The 18593-nt window shown below is 32.9% G+C and overlaps 3 protein-coding genes across 12 annotated transcripts in view; 2 read left to right on the plus strand and 1 right to left on the minus strand.

Moving 5' to 3' along the window:
- Positions 1–299, plus strand: part of LOC128888314 (protein claret segregational-like) — a 9098-nt gene extending 8799 nt beyond the window's left edge. The window contains exon 6 of the mRNA XM_054145047.1: positions 289–299. Coding sequence (XP_054001022.1) covers positions 289–299 — 11 coding nt within the window. The remainder of the gene's footprint in view (positions 1–288) is intronic.
- Positions 210–3019, plus strand: LOC128888302 (guanine nucleotide-binding protein subunit beta-like protein 1). The gene is made up of 4 exons (XM_054145034.1): positions 210–547; positions 1648–1826; positions 2003–2321; positions 2482–3019. The coding sequence occupies exons 1-4, from the start codon at positions 404–406 to the stop codon at positions 2782–2784; spliced, it is 945 nt and encodes a 314-aa protein (XP_054001009.1). The 5' UTR covers positions 210–403; the 3' UTR covers positions 2785–3019.
- Positions 3020–4798: 1779 nt separating this feature from the next.
- The window catches only part of LOC128888291 (trafficking kinesin-binding protein milt), an 80029-nt gene continuing 66234 nt past the window's right edge, over positions 4799–18593 (minus strand). For all 10 annotated transcript variants that reach the window (XM_054144998.1, XM_054144997.1, XM_054144995.1 and 7 more), the window contains 9 exons: positions 12319–12395; positions 11626–12001; positions 10984–11219; positions 10673–10863; positions 10131–10373; positions 9707–10044; positions 7761–8108; positions 7485–7687; positions 4799–7242 (listed from right to left, as the gene is read on the minus strand). In XM_054144998.1, the coding sequence (XP_054000973.1) occupies positions 6757–7242; positions 7485–7687; positions 7761–8108; positions 9707–10044; positions 10131–10373; positions 10673–10863; positions 10984–11219; positions 11626–12001; positions 12319–12369 (2472 nt within the window). In that variant the 5' untranslated portion in view covers positions 12370–12395 and the 3' untranslated portion in view covers positions 4799–6756. The remainder of the gene's footprint in view (positions 7243–7484; positions 7688–7760; positions 8109–9706; positions 10045–10130; positions 10374–10672; positions 10864–10983; positions 11220–11625; positions 12002–12318; positions 12396–18593) is intronic.

Raw genomic sequence — 18593 nt, forward strand, 5'->3', positions numbered from 1 at the left:
GCTTCGGACAACATTTTCGCTAAGGAAAAAGTTGTTTCAAATCACCTTCCGAACCACCTCTTTCAATGTGTTTTTGGGACACTCTATACATTGTTTCCTATAGCTACAGCACTGCGCGCTGAGTTTTTTTTACGCGCATGCTCGACTGGGAGCCAAATATGACATTATAGTGTCTACCTTCTCCCTATTACATTGTATTACGTTAATCAGTAGTAAAACAAACCTCTGTGTTAAATTAATTCTACAAATTTATTCTGTACGTGCAAACGTTAAATAAAAAAAACGTAGAAAATGGATAATGAAAACCAAAAGTTTGTGTATCTCGTGTTTTCCTTAACTTGAGTACTTTCGAGGATATCCAAGTGGAGGTTGATGTAATGTAAATTGAAAAAAATTTATTTGAATGGCCATGATTCCCCCGGATCCAAAATATATTTTTCGCGGCGATATGGGTTGCGTTCATTGCATTCTTTTTCAAGTTGCTCACGGTGTAGAACAGCTTTTCGTGGGTACTGCCACAGGCAATGTTCACATTTGGAATTTAAAAGTAAATAAAACTGTATGACGTTTCTTATAAATAAGTGTCATTTATGTTTACTTTTTAAATTGATTAGATCTTTTGTAATTTTGGGCGAGACATCTATAAAGGCAAATTATATAGGTATAACATAGACATAGGTATAAAAAATAGCTCTATGTTGCTTGATTTAAGATGTACAATCGAAGAATTCATTTATTTTTATTCTCACAAATAAATCTGGAATTTTTATTCTTTGTTTAGTACAAAATTTGTCTGAATCTAATCTAATTAAATTTACATTAAAATGGTAGTTAAAAAATTGGTATGCTCTCTTACTGATAGTTCACTACAAACATCAATAATACTGTCACATCAGTAATATTTACTTAGCAGATTGTGTTCTAAATATGGTACTATCAATCTTTTAACCAGTTACTTGGAACTAATTACAGATAAATCTCTGTCTGTAAATAAATTCCATTCCAAGATATTTGTCATATGTTTTGATTCATTACGTTTATTACACATTTCTAATCTTATAAAATTATCAATTGGTTTATTTTAAACAGTGCATAGACCAAGCAGGTCTAGAACACTTTTTTCTATAATATTTGTTTTACCACTTACAAAACATTGTAGCTTGATGATTTTGTTACTATTCTTTGCAGACATATTTACATACTCTTTTTCTTTTTTATATGATATATATTGTTATCCCTGCTAGGAATGCCAGTAGTCAAGGCCTTATTAAAAGTCCAATAGTCCTGTAGGAAGCTCAAGTACTTCTGATTCACCAAACCTATACTGTACCTATTTTCTTCAAAAATCTTATTATAGCATGTTAAAAGGTCGTAAACACCTCTTTTACTTTTGCAACTACTTCTGTACTTGCAATTAGCAGAATCAAAACAAAACGTAACAATATTGATCTTTGTACTAAAAATATTACTTAGTATATAAAAAAGAATTTTTTTTTAATATATTAAGGATTTTTAAAAAGTAAACAACTTCTTTGAAAAGCCTTACTAAAACTTATTACCATTTAAGTATTATTAGTGAATTTACAAAATTGTAAATTGACGATATGAACTTTTACTAACATAAAGTAATTATTTTTTGTGTTAAAGACAAATCGAGAATTATGTCAGATTAGATCAGGACAGGATTCTTGTTTAAATTTGCTAAGTTTAAGGAATGAGAATTTGTTTGTACAACATAAGTGTGGCTTAATAAAGACATATAAGAAAACAGAATCTGAGTGGAGCTTGTACAAATCTATCGATATAGACTTTTATCACTATTGCAGGTATTTTTACCTATATCTACGTATAGAGATGATTTATTTTGTACATATGTAATAGAACATTTTACAAGGAAAGAATTAACATATACTATTCAGAATTACAAATCATACAAGTGGAATACGATTCATCTTATTGTTTCTTTTTAATTTGAATAATACATTTAAAATGTCCATGGCAGGTTTCAAGAATTTTCTGAAAATGAAATATTTGTACCACTTAAGGAATCCAATGTTGGAATATTGTCGTCGAGTACATTTAATGTAGAACTAAAATTAAATCCTTCAAATTTTAAAAAATTAGGAGAGGTAATGTTCATTAAGCCATTGAAAAATGAAAAATTAGTGTTAGTTGGCTATGAAGGAGGCAAGTTAATTCTATGGGATGTAAGACAAAAGAGTGTATTGAGTTTCTTGGCAATTCAAACATGTCCAATGGCTTTGGATTTTGATACTGTCTTAATGAAGGGAATTATTGGTAGCCCTTCTGATCAGTTACAGGTAAAATATTTGTTAAAATAATGGGAAAACCTAGGAAGTGAGATAACGATTGGAAAAATATTTAGTTTTAATAAAATATAAATGTTAATAATTTATACTGGCATGATTTGGTTGTTTTAAAATAAATATCTGTTAACATAATGCTCATTTTAATTAATAGGTATTCACTTTATCAGAAAGTCAGGTACTGCGTAATAAAACTAAAATTACATTGAAAAATTCTGGTACATCTGTGATTGTTATAAGACCTGATAGCAAGATTGTAGCAGTTGGAGGATGGGACAGCAGAGTCAGAATATATTCATGGAAAAGTCTAAAACCTCTGGCTGTTTTAGATCAGCACAGAGACACAGTACACGACATTGCTTATTCTTTAATGAGGTTAGACACACGTAATGATAAATATGTGATGGCCACAGCTGCAAAAGATGGATATATTGCATTGTGGGATATTTACAATTAAACGTTGTTGTAAAATTACTAAAAGAAAAATGATTGAGTAAATTTATATAAATAAACAAAAATTCAATCCTGACATCGGCAATGTTACTTTGAAATTTTACACTAAAAAAGTACAAGAAAAAATAACAATAGCACTAATTATCCTTAAACAATTTGTTAAATGGAACGCTAATAACTGTATCCACACACAGCATCACCAACAGCTGTAAAAATAAAAATATTTTTGGATTTTTTAATTTAATTTATTAATCGGTACCTGTCTATGTACAAGCCTGCACCTGCTAAACAATCCTTTCTATGATACAAGACAGACGTCCATTCACGAATAGAACAGCATCTCATCATCAAACTCGCTACATACATTGTAATCAAATTTTTTAATCACAACCGATTAAAAAAAAGGAGGCAAATCAAAAGGAAAACATTAAATTACTATTTACAAAAACAATTTATCAATTATCGATAGATTAATTACCAATCAATTAATTTCATATTGTATAAAACTGAAAGGTATATGATTGAGTTTTACATTTAAAAACTAACTGTATTCATAATTGAATTATTTATATTCTAATTTACTAATAATTGTTTTTCAATTAATTAATTTTTTGTCAATGCACTAGAGATAATCTACAAATTAGATCATTGTCAATTCATTGTTAAATTATTTACAAAAAATGAATTGCTGACTAAAAATTGATTAAATGGTTGAAAGTATGTTCTTTTTGTCAGTCGAACGATTCGATAATCAAACGATAACACTGTCCAACACGATTTTTTTTCCGCAATATCCACTAGGTGATTTTTATAGGATTCCTCGTCCTAAATACGGTCGATTTTGAGAGAAAACGTAGTACTACTTAAAAACTACGAACGCTAGAAAGTTCTATTTAGTCTTAAAAGATAGAGGAGTGTTTTCTGAATAGAAAGACATATTCCTTTAGAATTATCTGCTCCTTTGAATGCCTGTAAATGAACACCGAAGTTCAAAATGTTGCCGATGCGAGTACTTTTCACGAAATACTTTTGTATTTTTATAAAAAGTTATTCGTCTAGGTCGAATTTACTATGCATTATAGGTATCTGCAAACATTTCTGAAGAGAAAACCACCCGCGGCAAATGTTGGAACGGTTTCTAATCCATACGGTTTGACAAAACGTTAACTCGGAACCCATGAACGGTGTTTTGCCGCTGCACAGCCATTACTCGCTATGTTTCGGTCAATCGGGGCGGTCGCTACGGGATTCGTCTAATCGGTGCCACACGCTATCAGTTTTTGTATTAGATTTACATGTTCCAGATAAGTAATTCTTCATTTCTAATATTTCATTTATACTGGAACTCAACAAAACGGAGACAATTTTCCACTGTTTAAAATTTAATCATTAATTTCCTGTTTTTGTATCTTCAATTATTCGACTTTTGTTAAATTGATATTGAGCAAACTTTATTTAAATCTAAATTGAATTATTTAACAATTAATTAAATCTATAATTGTATATTTTGTTGTTAATTTTTAATGAAAACTGCTACCTAACAAATTTCTCTTTAGAACAGAGGTTATCCCCCAAGCACTAACTTAAATAAAAAAATATTATCAAAAAGTAGAAACATTAAGCTTTAAAATGGGTTTCTATTCGTCAATGTGGGGCGAATTTTAACAAAGGTACGAGAATTTGATGGTTATTATTCAAGCGCGTGGCGACGATTGTGTAGAACGCATGACGACGGCCCTGATTCACCTATATAAAGCGAGCGAAGCCTGCGCGCCGGCAAACAGAATTCGTGCGTTCTAAATTAATATTTTCTGGATCTGTACGAACTAGAAAACGTTCCAACATTTGCCGCGGGTGGTTTTCTCTTCAAAAATGTTTGCAGATACCTATAATGCATAATAAATTCGACCTAGACGAATAACTTTTCATAAAAATACAAAAGTATTTCGTGAAAAGTACTCGCATCGGCAACTTTTTGAACTTCGGTGTTCATTTACAGGCATTCAAAAGAAATATTCAGAAAACACTCCTCTATCTATGAAGACTAAATAGAACTTTTTAGCGTTCGTACTTCTCAAGTAGTACTTCGTTTTCTTTCAAAATCGACCGTATTTACAAAATCGCGAATTTTTCAAAAAAGGGTGATGGAGCAATTTCACTTTCAAATTCGTATTTAGGACGAGGAACCCTATAAGAATCACCTAGTGGATATCGCGGAATTTAAAAAAAGTTTAAATTTGTTGGACAGTATAATTAATTAATTACTTGTACTAACTGTAGGGTCTCTTGTAAGAGATCGACAGTAGTCACTCAATTAAATAATTCATCTAAAGCATAGTAACTAAATAATTTGCGATCTCCTAATGTAAATAAAACAGAATTGTTTAACTTAAAGCACCTTACATGTTCTACCTCTAAAAATTGTGCTTCGACTTACAACATTCGATGCGACCTTTTTCAATAATTTTAATATTTGACGAACATATTTTCTCTTGATCAATTTGTATTACTTTGATTATAAATTAATTTATACTAATTATGGTTGACTGTATGGTCCGATCCCATTTATTTGCTTTTTCGTGCATTATTAATGTTGCATTCTTTTTTGGTAAGCTTTTTTCATTATTTGTGGATACTTTATCCTTCATTATTTGTGGTATATTAATGTAATATTGACCAAATTATTCCATGCTAAATGATTAATCCTTGGACTTTCTTAACAATGACCTCTAACGTAAAATAATGTATAATAACAATAACATTAAACATTTTCGCGTAAAAGAGGTCACTTGCATTCTGTGATAACAAAATATGTCACTAGTATCCATAAAAATTGCGCTGAATAAATTGTAGCATTTCATAATTACATGACTGCAGCATTCTACGTGATTGTAAGTATCAATTACTATTATAATATTCTCTATACAATGTAAATTAATTTACATAATACATTTTTCTAACTCCCACTTTGTGTGTGTACATATATATATAAACAAACAACTTCAAATTATTTATTCTTGTGTTCCTGGATTGATCATCAATGATCGATGAGTGCTAAAAACGATGATTAACAAGTGTTTTATCTGCTTTTCTCTATGCAATTCTACTAAATGTTTCCATTTCTTTATTTTCAAATATAAATTAATTATTTGCAATAAATCATTTTAAAAATGAACTACTTAATGTAAAATAGCTGCATTTCAAAAATGAAATTAACGAAGGGGGTTTTAGTCTTTTTACAATTGCAGATCGTCGAAGCGTTGAGAAATTGTTAGTTTAAAAAATTGTACACTTATATTTGTGTATTTAAACATAATACTGGAAATATTGTTATTTCACTTAATATTGAACTACTTTCATGCCGCAAAAAAATATCTATAATGTTTTTAAAGCAAATGCAGATATGTAATATATATTTAATTATAACTCCATATTTAATTAAAAATAATACTTAAAACATTCTCTAGCAATTCAGCATATAGTAAAATGATTTAATAATAAAGGCTTAAAAAAATGAGTAATATCATAGGAATGTTCAACCACTAGTATGTGTGCTAGTTTATGTACTGATATTTTCGAATAGGAAGTATAAACGGTCTGTAAAATAAGAACACATTCACTTTTTAAAAAATGTTAAAAACAGATTTCAAAAATATTGTGATATAAGTAAATACACAGTAAAGTGTAATAGCAATTCCATACTTTGCATCTTATGCATTTTGTATAATACGACGGTTCGTTGTACTTTTCTTGGTTTGCTAATAATGTCAATTTTTGATCATTTTTGGTACAGCAAAAATGTACAATTAAAAAATAATAATTTGCACTTTATCCTGAAGAATTGTAAAATAGTCTAACAGAGATAGTTATATATACCACTTTCTCATCACTCCGACAATCTTTCGTTACCACCTCTTAGAATCCCATCAATCCTGATCGCCATAGTAATTTACTTAGTGCGCAACAAACAGTGATCTCAGAGTAATCCACCCTTTCGTCCAAACAAAAGCGAACTAATAGTTCCTAAAGCAGACTGTGCAGGTGATTCTTTTGTAACCGTGACAGGTATCGCAGGTGTAACCTGTCCCAGGTCAGGTCTTGTAGCTCTAGCACCAGTTCTTCTGTGTCTATTTGACTCCCTGGTTAGCATGGATTCATCTTGCTTCTTTTCATCGAATTTCCGTTTTGTTGACGAGGAATCGCTTGTAGTGGAAGAAGGTGAAAGTTTATCCTGACTTCCACTCGACGACATGGAGCCTTTTAGGAAAGTTAACTGAGCCATGGGACTTTCGATAGCACGCCTGGTATACAAAGAACCTTGAAGTGTTAGCGGAGAAATCGATGAACCGGTTGTTGTAGCCATTATAGTATCGATGCCAATTCGTTCAAGCTTTTCAACTAAACGGATACTAGTAAGAGCTTTCTTGTCGGATCTGGAGAGTACAGTTCGCTTCCTCTTCACCTATTCAGAAATATAATATAATGAGACTTAACGAAATCTATAGAAATCTTCGTCTGTTGATGAGTACACCATTTTGCTTTACACGTAACTAATTCATTTTTATCGCGAGCTTTTCATTCCACACAAGAATAATAGATGCATGAGAAAATACTAGCATTTAAATGTTGCCGGATTATTCCCTTGAGAAAAATTGTTTCCAATATAATTTTCAATCTACAATGCATGGACGTTGTTTTACGTACTTCTGTATCTCCGCCAAACGTTCTCTTCAACAATTCTGCCCCAGTAGACAATAATCCCATAGAAAGTCCACTCTCCGAAGTTGGTGAACTAGATCGACTTTCTGGAGGACTAGCATCTGGACTATTGCAAGGGGTGGCAGTAGGTGTATAATTCCTCTCTCCACTTGGAGTTCCAACGCAGGAAGGCGTGACGGCTTTTATACCTATTTTTATATAACATTTATATATATCTTTTGGTGAAAAAAATAATAGGTTTCGAGACCAATTAATAAATACCTCTTTCATTTAGCATCTTCGCAAGCCCAAGCGTTGTCGAAAATGTTGAAGTCGAATTTCTCCTGCTCAAAGTTCTTGGAGTACTCATTCCTGAATTTAAAGCACTGCTAGGTGCAGTTGCAACTCTACTGCCCACAAGACTTGAAGTTACATTTGTGTGATCATCAGGATGCAGAACAGTACTATTGGTGAAAGTATATATGGAGCCCGTGTCTTGAAAGAGTTTTCCAGGATTGGTATATTCTTCGTCTTCTTCGAGATCGCTTAAAGTAAAAGTGACTAGGCCTAAATCTTCCAGCCCACGGCCTCCTCGTGTTTTTACTCCTGGCCGTTCCTCCAAAAGACCACCTAAAATATAAAGTAGTAAAATAAGTAAGTACTTGTTTTGAACTTACGAAAATCACATACATGCAAAATATATTGTTACTCGAAATTAAAACTGTTTAACATATTTATAGTTAGATCTTTGATGTATACACCCAGATAGCACAGGGACGTCTTATATACGTCCATAAGACGTACTGGACGTTCGGGACGTCCAGATAACGTCCAAACGTCCTGTGAACGTCCCTGGGACGTCCGGCGTGGACATTCCCAGAACGTTCTCTGTACGTCCCTGGGACGTTCGGTGTGGACATTTCCAAAACATTTTCCGAACGATCGAAATGAACGTTAAAATGAAATTTATCTTTATAAGATGTGTGTATTGAATATTTGGACAATGTTGAATACATTTTGAAAATTGAGATTTAAAAAAAAATTAAATTTTAATTTTATATATTTTCTGTTATTTGTTGGTAGACTTTAGTTAACTGTATTTATTTCTTGTAACTGGATTCCATGAAAACGACGAACAATCCTTCAATTTTTATTTACCTCCGGCGGGATTCGAACTCACGATTTTCGAACTACAACGCAACCTGCTTCCTCACTTACCCATAAATGCCTTTGCTAACCCGACTCATATTTTAGGCTTATACAGTGACTCGCATTAATATTCGAACACTTTTTAAATGACAATTCCTTCTTCTGAAATTGGTCTAAATGACTTGAACTTTTTTTTGGAAAGTTAGAAGAATTAATTTACTAGGTAATTCTGAGTAGTTCTAAATATACATACATATCACATCTCATATGTACAAAAAATATTGTATTCCTAATATTGAATAAATATTTTGTTTTACATGTTCAAACATATATTCTATTGCGAATATTAAATAATGACTGTATACCCAGTTAGCACAGGAACAGGAGCGTCTTATGTACGTCCATGGAACGTCCGGTGCTGGACATTCCCAGAACGTTTTCTGTACGTCCATGGGATGTCTGGTGCTGGACATTCCCAGAACGTTGTCTGTACGTCCATGGGACGTCCGGTACTGGACATTTCCAGAACGTTTTCTGTACGTTCTCTGTACGTCCATGGGACGTCCGGTGCTATCTGGGATAATAATATTAATTAATTAATTAATTAATTAATATTAATTTACAATTGTAAATAGTGTATTTTATATTCGGAAAAATATTCTGTTCTACATATTGAATAAATATTATATTATAAATAATATTAATAAATAATATTTATTTTGTTTAAAAAAAAGTATTTTTCCCTAAATCTAGAAAGTTCAGAGCGGACATCCCTGGGACGTACAAAATTTAGGTCTCATGGACGTTCGTAGGACGTTCCGGGCGGACGTCCTTGGGACGTACAAAATTTAAGTCCCATGGACGTTCGTAGGACGTTCCGACAACGGACGTCGGACGTTTAGACGTAAACTGGACATAAAATGGACGTCCATGGAACGTCCGGTGCTATCTGGGCAGGTTCCATTGATAACATTTAAAGGTTGTAAATGAATGTATTAGAATTTTATAAAATATTTATTTGCATTATTTGAAGCAAATAACGGGTTCAGTGTTGGCATACAAAATTCGCGAAACATTACCTAATGTCGGTGTTGCTAGTTGCGTCCAATGATGTAAAGTTTGCGAGCCTTCAATAGGCTTCACAATTTGCAATTTCTCAGGAAGTCTCCAAGCATTTCCGCCATAACCACTTAAATTTCCAGAACTTCCAGTAGACATGATACTATCTGGAGTTCTACAACCGAGAGGCACAAAAGTCGAAGGTGAATGAGGTCCAGCATCGTAATCGTAACTGTATCCTGTACCAGTGCTAAGACAAGCACGCCTTGCAAGGACTTCTGCTGGTGTTAGTCTGCGAAGAGCCGCTTCGAGGTCCGCTGCTCCGGGAGCACCTGGTACTCCCGTCTGTTGTGGACCCCTAAAAGTTCATATGAATCCATTTAATTTAATTTTGTCTCCTCGCGATCAACTTCTATTTTATTTAATACAACAAATAAAACTCACGGATAATCCTCAGAATCTGTGATAAGAGAACCTTCCGAATCGCTGTGTCCACCAGAATCCAGACTAGGAAACGTTGATGTCACGGGTCGAAATTGTCCGCAGCTCATACGCGGTCCGTTAGAGCCACTCGATAAAGTTGATGTAGTCATCGAACCTATTCTTGGGAACTGGTTACTATCAATCATCCCATAAGAATTTCTTGAAGCGCTTCGAACCGTTTCGAAAACTTTCTTGTAAGTAGGTCTGTGTGATATTAAAAAAGCAAATTAGAATAGCATCGAAATTAGTAATAATAAATAACAAACGTTAATGCTCTTATTCCCCTATCAATTCTATCGTACTCATGACAACGCTATATCTCGCGATCAGATATCGTTTGTTTAACATTTTCAACTAAATATTTAAAAATTTTACGTTATTAGTAAAACAGTGTAATCGCAACATTTTCCAATATCTTGTGTATTTATGTATCATTAGTATAAATTATATATATGTTCTATTTATGTTTCATTTTCTATATGCGATAGGAGAATGTAACTTACATTCTATCAGCGCTAATACCAGAATCTAAACTGAGTTCAGAATAGAGAGAAGATTCAAGTTCTGAAGCAATAGAATCTGGTTGAGGGACAACACCCATCGAGGGAAACAGAGATCCTCCTCTGACTGTTGGCATTCCTTTTTTTCTTTGTTTTCGTAATTGTTCTTGAGTATCCGCTAATAAATTCACCACCTTGTAACATAAATAATCATAATAGTCATAATAGTCATTTATTCTGTATTACGTGAAACATTTGACTCAACGCTTATCATATCTAATAAAATGGTAATTTGTTTTAATTTGAGAACACACCTCTGCGTATCTATCCTTAAATTCGGCTAGTTCACTTGCAAGAGTATTTTGATTATCTCGAGTGATATGCAAAGTAGCTCCAACTTCATCGTGTTCGGCCATCAACCGTGCCAATCTCAACTCCGTTTCAGCTAATTTTGCTGTCAAACTGATGATCTGTTCATGTTGCAGTCGATTTTCTTCTTTTTGCCTATCAAGTTCGTCTGCAATCCCGTCCACCTCCATATTTGCACTTGCTATATAAAAAATTTCTTTGAATTTCTAACTCGAGTATCCATTACTATTAAATGAAACTTATTATTTAATACATTGTCAATTTGCAAATCAGTTTGCAATGACTATGTATTATTATTCATTTCTATCTGCATTGTTCAATCTTGGTTTCTCTGAATTTTCACATTTCAAATTTATTTATAAGTTAATGTCTATTCTTCTGGATCTTATTTCTCAAGAGATTGTTACGTTAAATCTAATTTAATCCACAATTATTTTTACTTTCTTGAACAAATAACAATTTCTGTACTGGCTGGCAATGAGTTAATAGAAAAACTATCGGTTTTGAATACGCATAACTAAAAAAAGATTAAAACAATTTTGTAGTAACTTTATTCAAAATAAACTGTAAGGCTTTCACAGACTAACCAAGTTGAGCAGCGATATCTTTGACAAGTTTAGCCTCTTGCTCTTCCGAATTATCAGCATCGTGTATCAATTTCGAAAATTCAACCCTCAAATGTTTATTTTCGACTTCAAGGGTACTAATTTTTGTCTGCATCATTTCAAGGCTGATGCCACGAAGTCCGGTGGGCGTACTGGTTTCAGAGCTTGTTTCTTCAGTATCATTGGTGAGGATTTGAATTAATTCCGTTTTCTTCGCGAGTTCGTGTGTCAGTTGGGTGATTGTTTCATTAGCTTCCTTTAGATCGGACTCTAAACTGGTAACTGTGGCTTCAAGTTTTTGATTGTGCGATAACAGTTCCTTGCCGATACGTGCGGTCAGTTCCAAATCTTTTTCCTTCTGAATTTGGAAAAATTCATTTTTAAATGAATTAAAAGTTAATGAAAATGGCTATTTCTATGGTATTTAACACATTATCTACCAGGAAGAATGGTAAAATTTTGGACACAGACAAGATTTTTGATATGCAATATGGAAAAATCACTGTTAGGTTAAATTGACGTATAACAATATAGAAAATCCTCTTGTAAGGTGTAAACTCTTTCTATTAAATAAGAAGTAAGTAAAGTGTTGAAAATCTTTTTGATGTTACACTTCAACAGTTGAAATTATTTTACATTTAATGAAGTTGAAAATGTTGTATACGCAATATTTACCTCCTCCAGAAGCCTTGTAACTGCTTCTATATCATTATAAGTCTTGGTCATTTGGCTCACCCGGTTGCTACAGAGAACTGAAATCCAAAACAAGTAATCTTCATAATAGTCTGTAATAAGAATACCATTTTACAATAAACAAATAAAAACAGTATTATATAAAACAAGAGACAAGATCATATTTTGCAACAGAAAATAAATAATTCAGTAACAAAACGAGATTATAAAAGAAAGAATATTGCATAAATGTTTCATAAATGGTTATGGTATCACCATAGTATTTGGAACTACATAGTATTTGTTTAAATCATACATGGTGCAATTACTACATTATACATACAATTCTTCGCATCAATAAATAAGTTATGTTTTGATATTTATGTTAAATGTTACCAGTCCATTATTAATCTATTTCAATATAAACCAAATGTGCCTGTCTGTTTCTGCATTACGAGAATTCAACGAGTAGTCAAATGTGCCCATAAATCAAATTCGACTCGCGATGGTCCATTCGTTTAGGGTCACATTTAACCCCTTTGTCCGGCTGTGACATTTCTTTTGGAAATTAAGTTTGTGGAGGACATTGAAAAAATGACTGTACTTTCAATTATAGTTGTTTGTGTAGCAAAAATAAATATATCATGTATAAAATAAAAATATATGTAATTAATGCTGATCTGGAATTTTTCAACATTTAATATTTGCCCTACAATAAATTCAAGTTACATACTAATAATGTATTGTAACTCTTACAATTAGACTTAATAATTTCTGATATATTTACACCCCAACTTTAAGGGCTATATCTACCACTGCAACATAAACACTATCGATACAAAGAAGTAAGTGTTAAACAATTGTTATAAGAACAACATCCTATAAATGTTTCACTAAAGATGGCTCTTGTCAATCGAGCAGTCAACTATTTTAATTTTAGCCGCGTGTACATACAGTATGGCTTACAAATAAAAACCACAATAGAGATGTTACCCTCTGAAACTAAAATCACTGCAAGAATTTGCAGAACATGTACATAAGTTATACATAAGTTTCAATAATTGTTTCAATATCTAAGATCGCATTGGAGAAAGATATACTTTGTTTGTAGATTAAACTTTGATCAAAGTAAAAATATTGACAGAATCAATTTGATAAATGTAATGTGTAACACTCCACTGAATCTGTATATCAAACATACTCAAAACTCAAAAGAATTGAGATCATACTTTTTATTCTAAACGTTAAAGAATTAACGTTTATTATTATACATAATATACATTATGTTTATCTTATTTATATATCATATATGTAAACATAATAATATTTAATATATTATTATATCCATAATAACAAACACCATGTATATTCATTCTCCAGTGTTTAATAAGTTACAGACCATTATTGACAATCATTACTAAGCCTCATCAATTGAATAGGACTTTCCTTACAATTCATAGCTTTTTTATTTTGATAAATTACTGTACAGGAACTTTAATGCTTTACTCGCACGATTATAGATTACGGAGAGGTTTTTTACTAAACGAAAGGGAATATTACACACAAAAAGTTTTATTAAAAATAGATTTTCAAGATTTTGTTGTGCAATAAGGCAGCTGAATAACGAAGAATTTAATCGAATAGAGCCTGAGTCAGGCGAGCGTCTTTAACTTTACGTTTCTACGGGCGAATAAATAGCCGTACACTAATTTTACGTTGCATACCTAACCCAGACCTAGTCCAGTCTCTCTATATTAGGACTACAGAAAACTCGAATGTTTCGAGTTGCTCGCGAGCCGAGTCGAACTGAGATCCAGTTTTCGATCCGAGTCGAGTAGCTCGGACAGAAGCGAACGGCTCGAAAGGACCGAGTAGCTCGGGCAGAAGCGAGTTGCTCGAAAGAACCGAGTAAAGGTCGATTCAGACTATACGATACTACGGACCGTCACGTTTTGGTAACGTGAATCCGCCTCCTCCGAGGCGCTCGCTTCGGTCCGAGTTACTCGGTTCTTTCGAGCTACTCGCTTCTCTCCGAGCTACTCGGTTTGGTCCGAGCTACTCGACTCGGACCGGCCATTCGAGCCGAGTTTTACTCGGCTCGCCTTTTCGGAGTACTCGAACAGCTCTGCTCTATATTGGGTCGAGAAACAAGTTCGTAGCATTTTAGTTCAACTTGATATCGTTCTAACTAGATTACTTGATTTTGGTGTGCCATTATATACAATCGAGAGCTCTGTCCTTCTTTTTATAGCTTGAGTTTTAACATTTTTCTTACTGGAGCTAATGGTAATCACTTTTCAGGTTCAAGAAAACCGCTGCTAAACACCTGCCAACGTTGCGAAGGTTACTCAATCAATTTGTGACGTTTACGGTGTTGACTTTATTGACGATTTAATTATTAGAAAATGACAATAAATATTAAATGATAAGACCATGTATATTCATACATTGTGTTGTCTTTTAAGGTACCTGTGCTCATATCATGCTTCACTGATTTCATCAATCAGTTAGTTCATGATGCATTTCATTGGCTATCAATTGACGTTGTTATGATTGCTCGATGAAATAATAAAGAAAACTGGGAGGAGCATGGCCCAGATAGGAATTAAATTATAGATGTGACCTTACTAATATTGTCAGATTTAATGTTGCTTTAAAATAAAAATTACTCGCTTATTGACACATGATCGCATACTTTATAATAAACAAAGAATATGTCCATGAAAATGTCTTGAAACAGGGATAAATCGTTGAGCTATCTGATAATCAAACAGATTAATTTGATTGCTTATGTGAGATAAATAAATTGCTTTGTTGAATTGCAATAATTGAATCTTCAACAGTATTATCAATTGATACCTAACGGAGCAAACAGAAATTCAATTTTTATTATAAACGCCTAGTTTTAATAAACTTCGTACCTAAATACAGTGATACACAATTACACAGGGTGTCCCACGCAACTGGAACAGGCTGTACCTCCTAAACGGTTGGGAGTAGAAAAAAAATATTATAGGTGAAAGTTATGTTAAGTGGTTTAAGATGGTGGATAACATGCAACTAATTTTATGTACTTTTGTGCATCAGAAAAATGCAGTCGCGCTTTTTTTTAAAATGGAAATATATTAACTTATATTAACTTTTAACATTTTCAGCCGCTAGCTTAATATTAAGCTAGCAGCGTCACGATTTTTTCGAAAACGGCACAAGGTACAAAATTATTGTTGGTGGTACAAATTAGTACAAAATAAGTACTACATATTCCACTAAGTCCGATATGATTCTGCTGATTTAGTCCTGCCAGCTTAAGAGAGGTTTCCTTATGTCCCTATGAGTAATTTTGCATATTTCTTGCTGAATGCGTTGATGGAGCTCCTCAAGATTAGTAAAGAGGTGGGAATACACTCTATCTTTCACAAACCCCCATAAAAAGAAGTCGAGGGGTGTGATATCCAGTGATTGCGGTGAGATCTTTAAAAAATAGAGTGTATTCGCACCCCTTCACTAATCTTGAGGAGCTTCAACAACGCATTCAGCAAAAACTATGCAAAATTACGTAAGGGGACATAAGGAATGTATTGCGCAATGGCAAGAAGAGGATGGAAAAGTGCTTGGACTGCAATGGAGGAACGTTCGAACACTTGTTGTAACGTAGGTATTGGCCGAGGGACAGAAATAGTTCGGATAATTTTCACCATTAATAACTTCTTAACGAACAAGTTTAAGTATGTTAGTACTTTTTTGCAGAGCACTAAAAATTGCATCGACCTATGTCATCAAAAATATAGGTCTCCATTAAAAAAAAAAAGTGTGATTGCATTTTTCCAATGCACAAAAATGCATAAAATTAGTTGCATGTTATTCACCATCCGAAACCGTTTAACTGTCACCTGTAACATTTTTTTTCTACTCTCAACCGTTTAGAAGGTACAGCCTGTTCCAGTTGCGTGGGACACACTGTATATGCTGTGCATCTGTACATTCCACTAGCTATGTAAACTTGGCACGCGACTTTTCCAAAATTAATTTTTTTTTTTTACAAAAAACGATAGTATTTCGTTTGTACCTGATTGTACCTCCAATAGTTTTGTTGGTACCTCGACCAATTAATAATTAAACAAAATTTTTTAAATGGTCAGCACCCGACATCGAGATTTTTGAAATCGGTTTTTCCCGATTCTTTAGAATCGTTTGTACCCGTTTGTACCGCTTTTCGTTTCGTTTGTACCTCAATAGTTTAAATTTTACAAGCAATTGTTGATCCGCGTAAGAGTGAAGTTCGTTAATTTTCAAAACATTTAAAATTTGTTTTTTCACGATACTTTAGAATCGTTTGTACCCGCCGGAAACGTCTTTCTTTTCGTTTGTACCTTAATAGTTTAAATTTTATAGCAATTGATGTTCCGCGTAAGAGTGAAGTTCGTTAATTTTCAACTACTAAGGTACAAACGAAAAGAAAGACGTTTCCGGCGGGTACAAACGATTCTAAAGTATCGTGAAAAAACAAATTTTAAATGTTTTGAAAATTAACGAATTTCACTCTTACGCGGATCAACAATTGCTTGTAAAATTTAAACTATTGAGGTACAAACGAAACGAAAAGCGGTACAAACGGGTACAAACGATTCTAAAGAATCGGGAAAAACCGATTTCAAAAATCTCGATGTCGGGTGCTGACCATTTAAAAAATTTTGTTTAATTATTAATTGGTCGAGGTACCAACAAAACTATTGGAGGTACAATCAGGTACAAACGAAATACTATCGTTTTTTGTAAAAAAAAATTAATTTTTGAAAAGTCGGGTGCCAAGTTCACATATCTCATCCCACTGCATATAATAAATATCTTATGAGGGGTAAAGCTATCGAAAAAATATTTGTATAAAAGTTATGCAGTTATACAGTGTATTTGTTTTAAGTGAGTAAAGCAGGATATCTCGGAAGTTGTTATAGTTATTAAAAATCTGTTCGTATAAAAGTTGTTGGGTATGACGGGGTGCACCATGTAGTAATAATTGTACTCTTGTAGGTGGAGTAATAGAAGAGTTCTGGAGGTCAATCTAATTTTTTTTAATGGAATGCTATATTTTTTATACAAGAATATGTACAGTATTGAAATTTAAATAAAAAAATATTGACCTTTATTAGCCCAAAACCTAATAGGTAACGAGTAATTTTACCTTATTACTTGATAATTTTCCTAACTTAACACTTTATCCACCGGTAGTCAATTAATCAGCTTATAGTCCCCAACGGTCACCAACCGGTTAATGTTGAATCGGTTGCTATGGTAACTAGCAAGTATTTGTTACTTTCTGTAACAAGTTTCTGTGCCAAGGAAGATCTGCAGTGTTAATATCAAGTCTGTCGCCAGTCAAACAACGGGGAAACAACTGGTCCAAATCAGAGGAAATTTTAAAAGCGGTTGAGAAATAATTTTTAAAAAAATTACAAATGTGTATTTCCAATGATGGTGAGCATATAGAAGGATAAAAAATTATTGAACTAGTAAGTGAAACTTTAATTGATACTTAATAGCTTTAGCAAAAATATTTAATTTCTGTTTATAATATTATAATTGCAGTAACTTGATACGGACACAACCGACGCTGCTCACCAGCGGTTGCTAGTTTTCAGCTGTTAGCCGATGAAGAACGTAAACATTACTGTAATGCGGAAATCTGTGATAAGGTTGAATCTCCATCTTGATATTACGTTAAGAAAATTTTCAAGCAATCAAGTGAAATTACTTGGTACCTATTAGGTTTAGAGCTAATAAAAGTCAATACTTTTTTATTTAGAATTCGATACTCTACCATATTCTTGTATAAAAAAATATAGCATTCCATCTAAAAAAATTAGATTGACCTGCAGATCTCTTCTATTACTTTACCCACAAGAAAACAATTATTACTACATGATGCAGCCCGCCATACCAAACCACTTTTGTACGAATAGATTTTTAATAACTACAACAACTTCCGAGATATCCTGCTGTACTCGCTTAAAACAAACACCCTGTATAAGGGGCAAATTATATGGAATGAATAATTTTGTTGAAAATAAAGTGGTGAAGAGGATTTAAATAAGAAATTATTTTTTTAAATGGAGCCTTATACAAATAATTTATTCCATATAATTTACACCTTTGTACCAAATAACTTTTGCAAAAACATTTTTTTGATAGTATCATAAATATACAGGTTGTCCCAAAAATGTTGGAAGTCCTTGAAAGGTGTGGTCTGGGGGGTGATATGAAATTTCAAGAGAAATTAAGAA

Source organism: Hylaeus anthracinus, unplaced genomic scaffold (genome assembly GCF_026225885.1).
Source record: "Hylaeus anthracinus isolate JK02 unplaced genomic scaffold, UHH_iyHylAnth1.0_haploid 11991, whole genome shotgun sequence".
Lineage (NCBI taxonomy): Eukaryota > Metazoa > Arthropoda > Insecta > Hymenoptera > Colletidae > Hylaeus > Hylaeus anthracinus.

Bases quoted from the DNA above. Each gene is read 5' to 3' on its own strand.
- LOC128888302 (XM_054145034.1), top strand. From the start codon at position 404: ATGGCCATGATTCCCCCGGATCCAAAATATATTTTTCGCGGCGATATG. The intron at 548-1,647 runs GTAAATAAAACT...TTTGTGTTAAAG, and splicing joins TTCACATTTGGAATTTAAAA to ACAAATCGAGAATTATGTCA. The intron at 2,322-2,481 runs GTAAAATATTTG...TTTAATTAATAG, and splicing joins GCCCTTCTGATCAGTTACAG to GTATTCACTTTATCAGAAAG.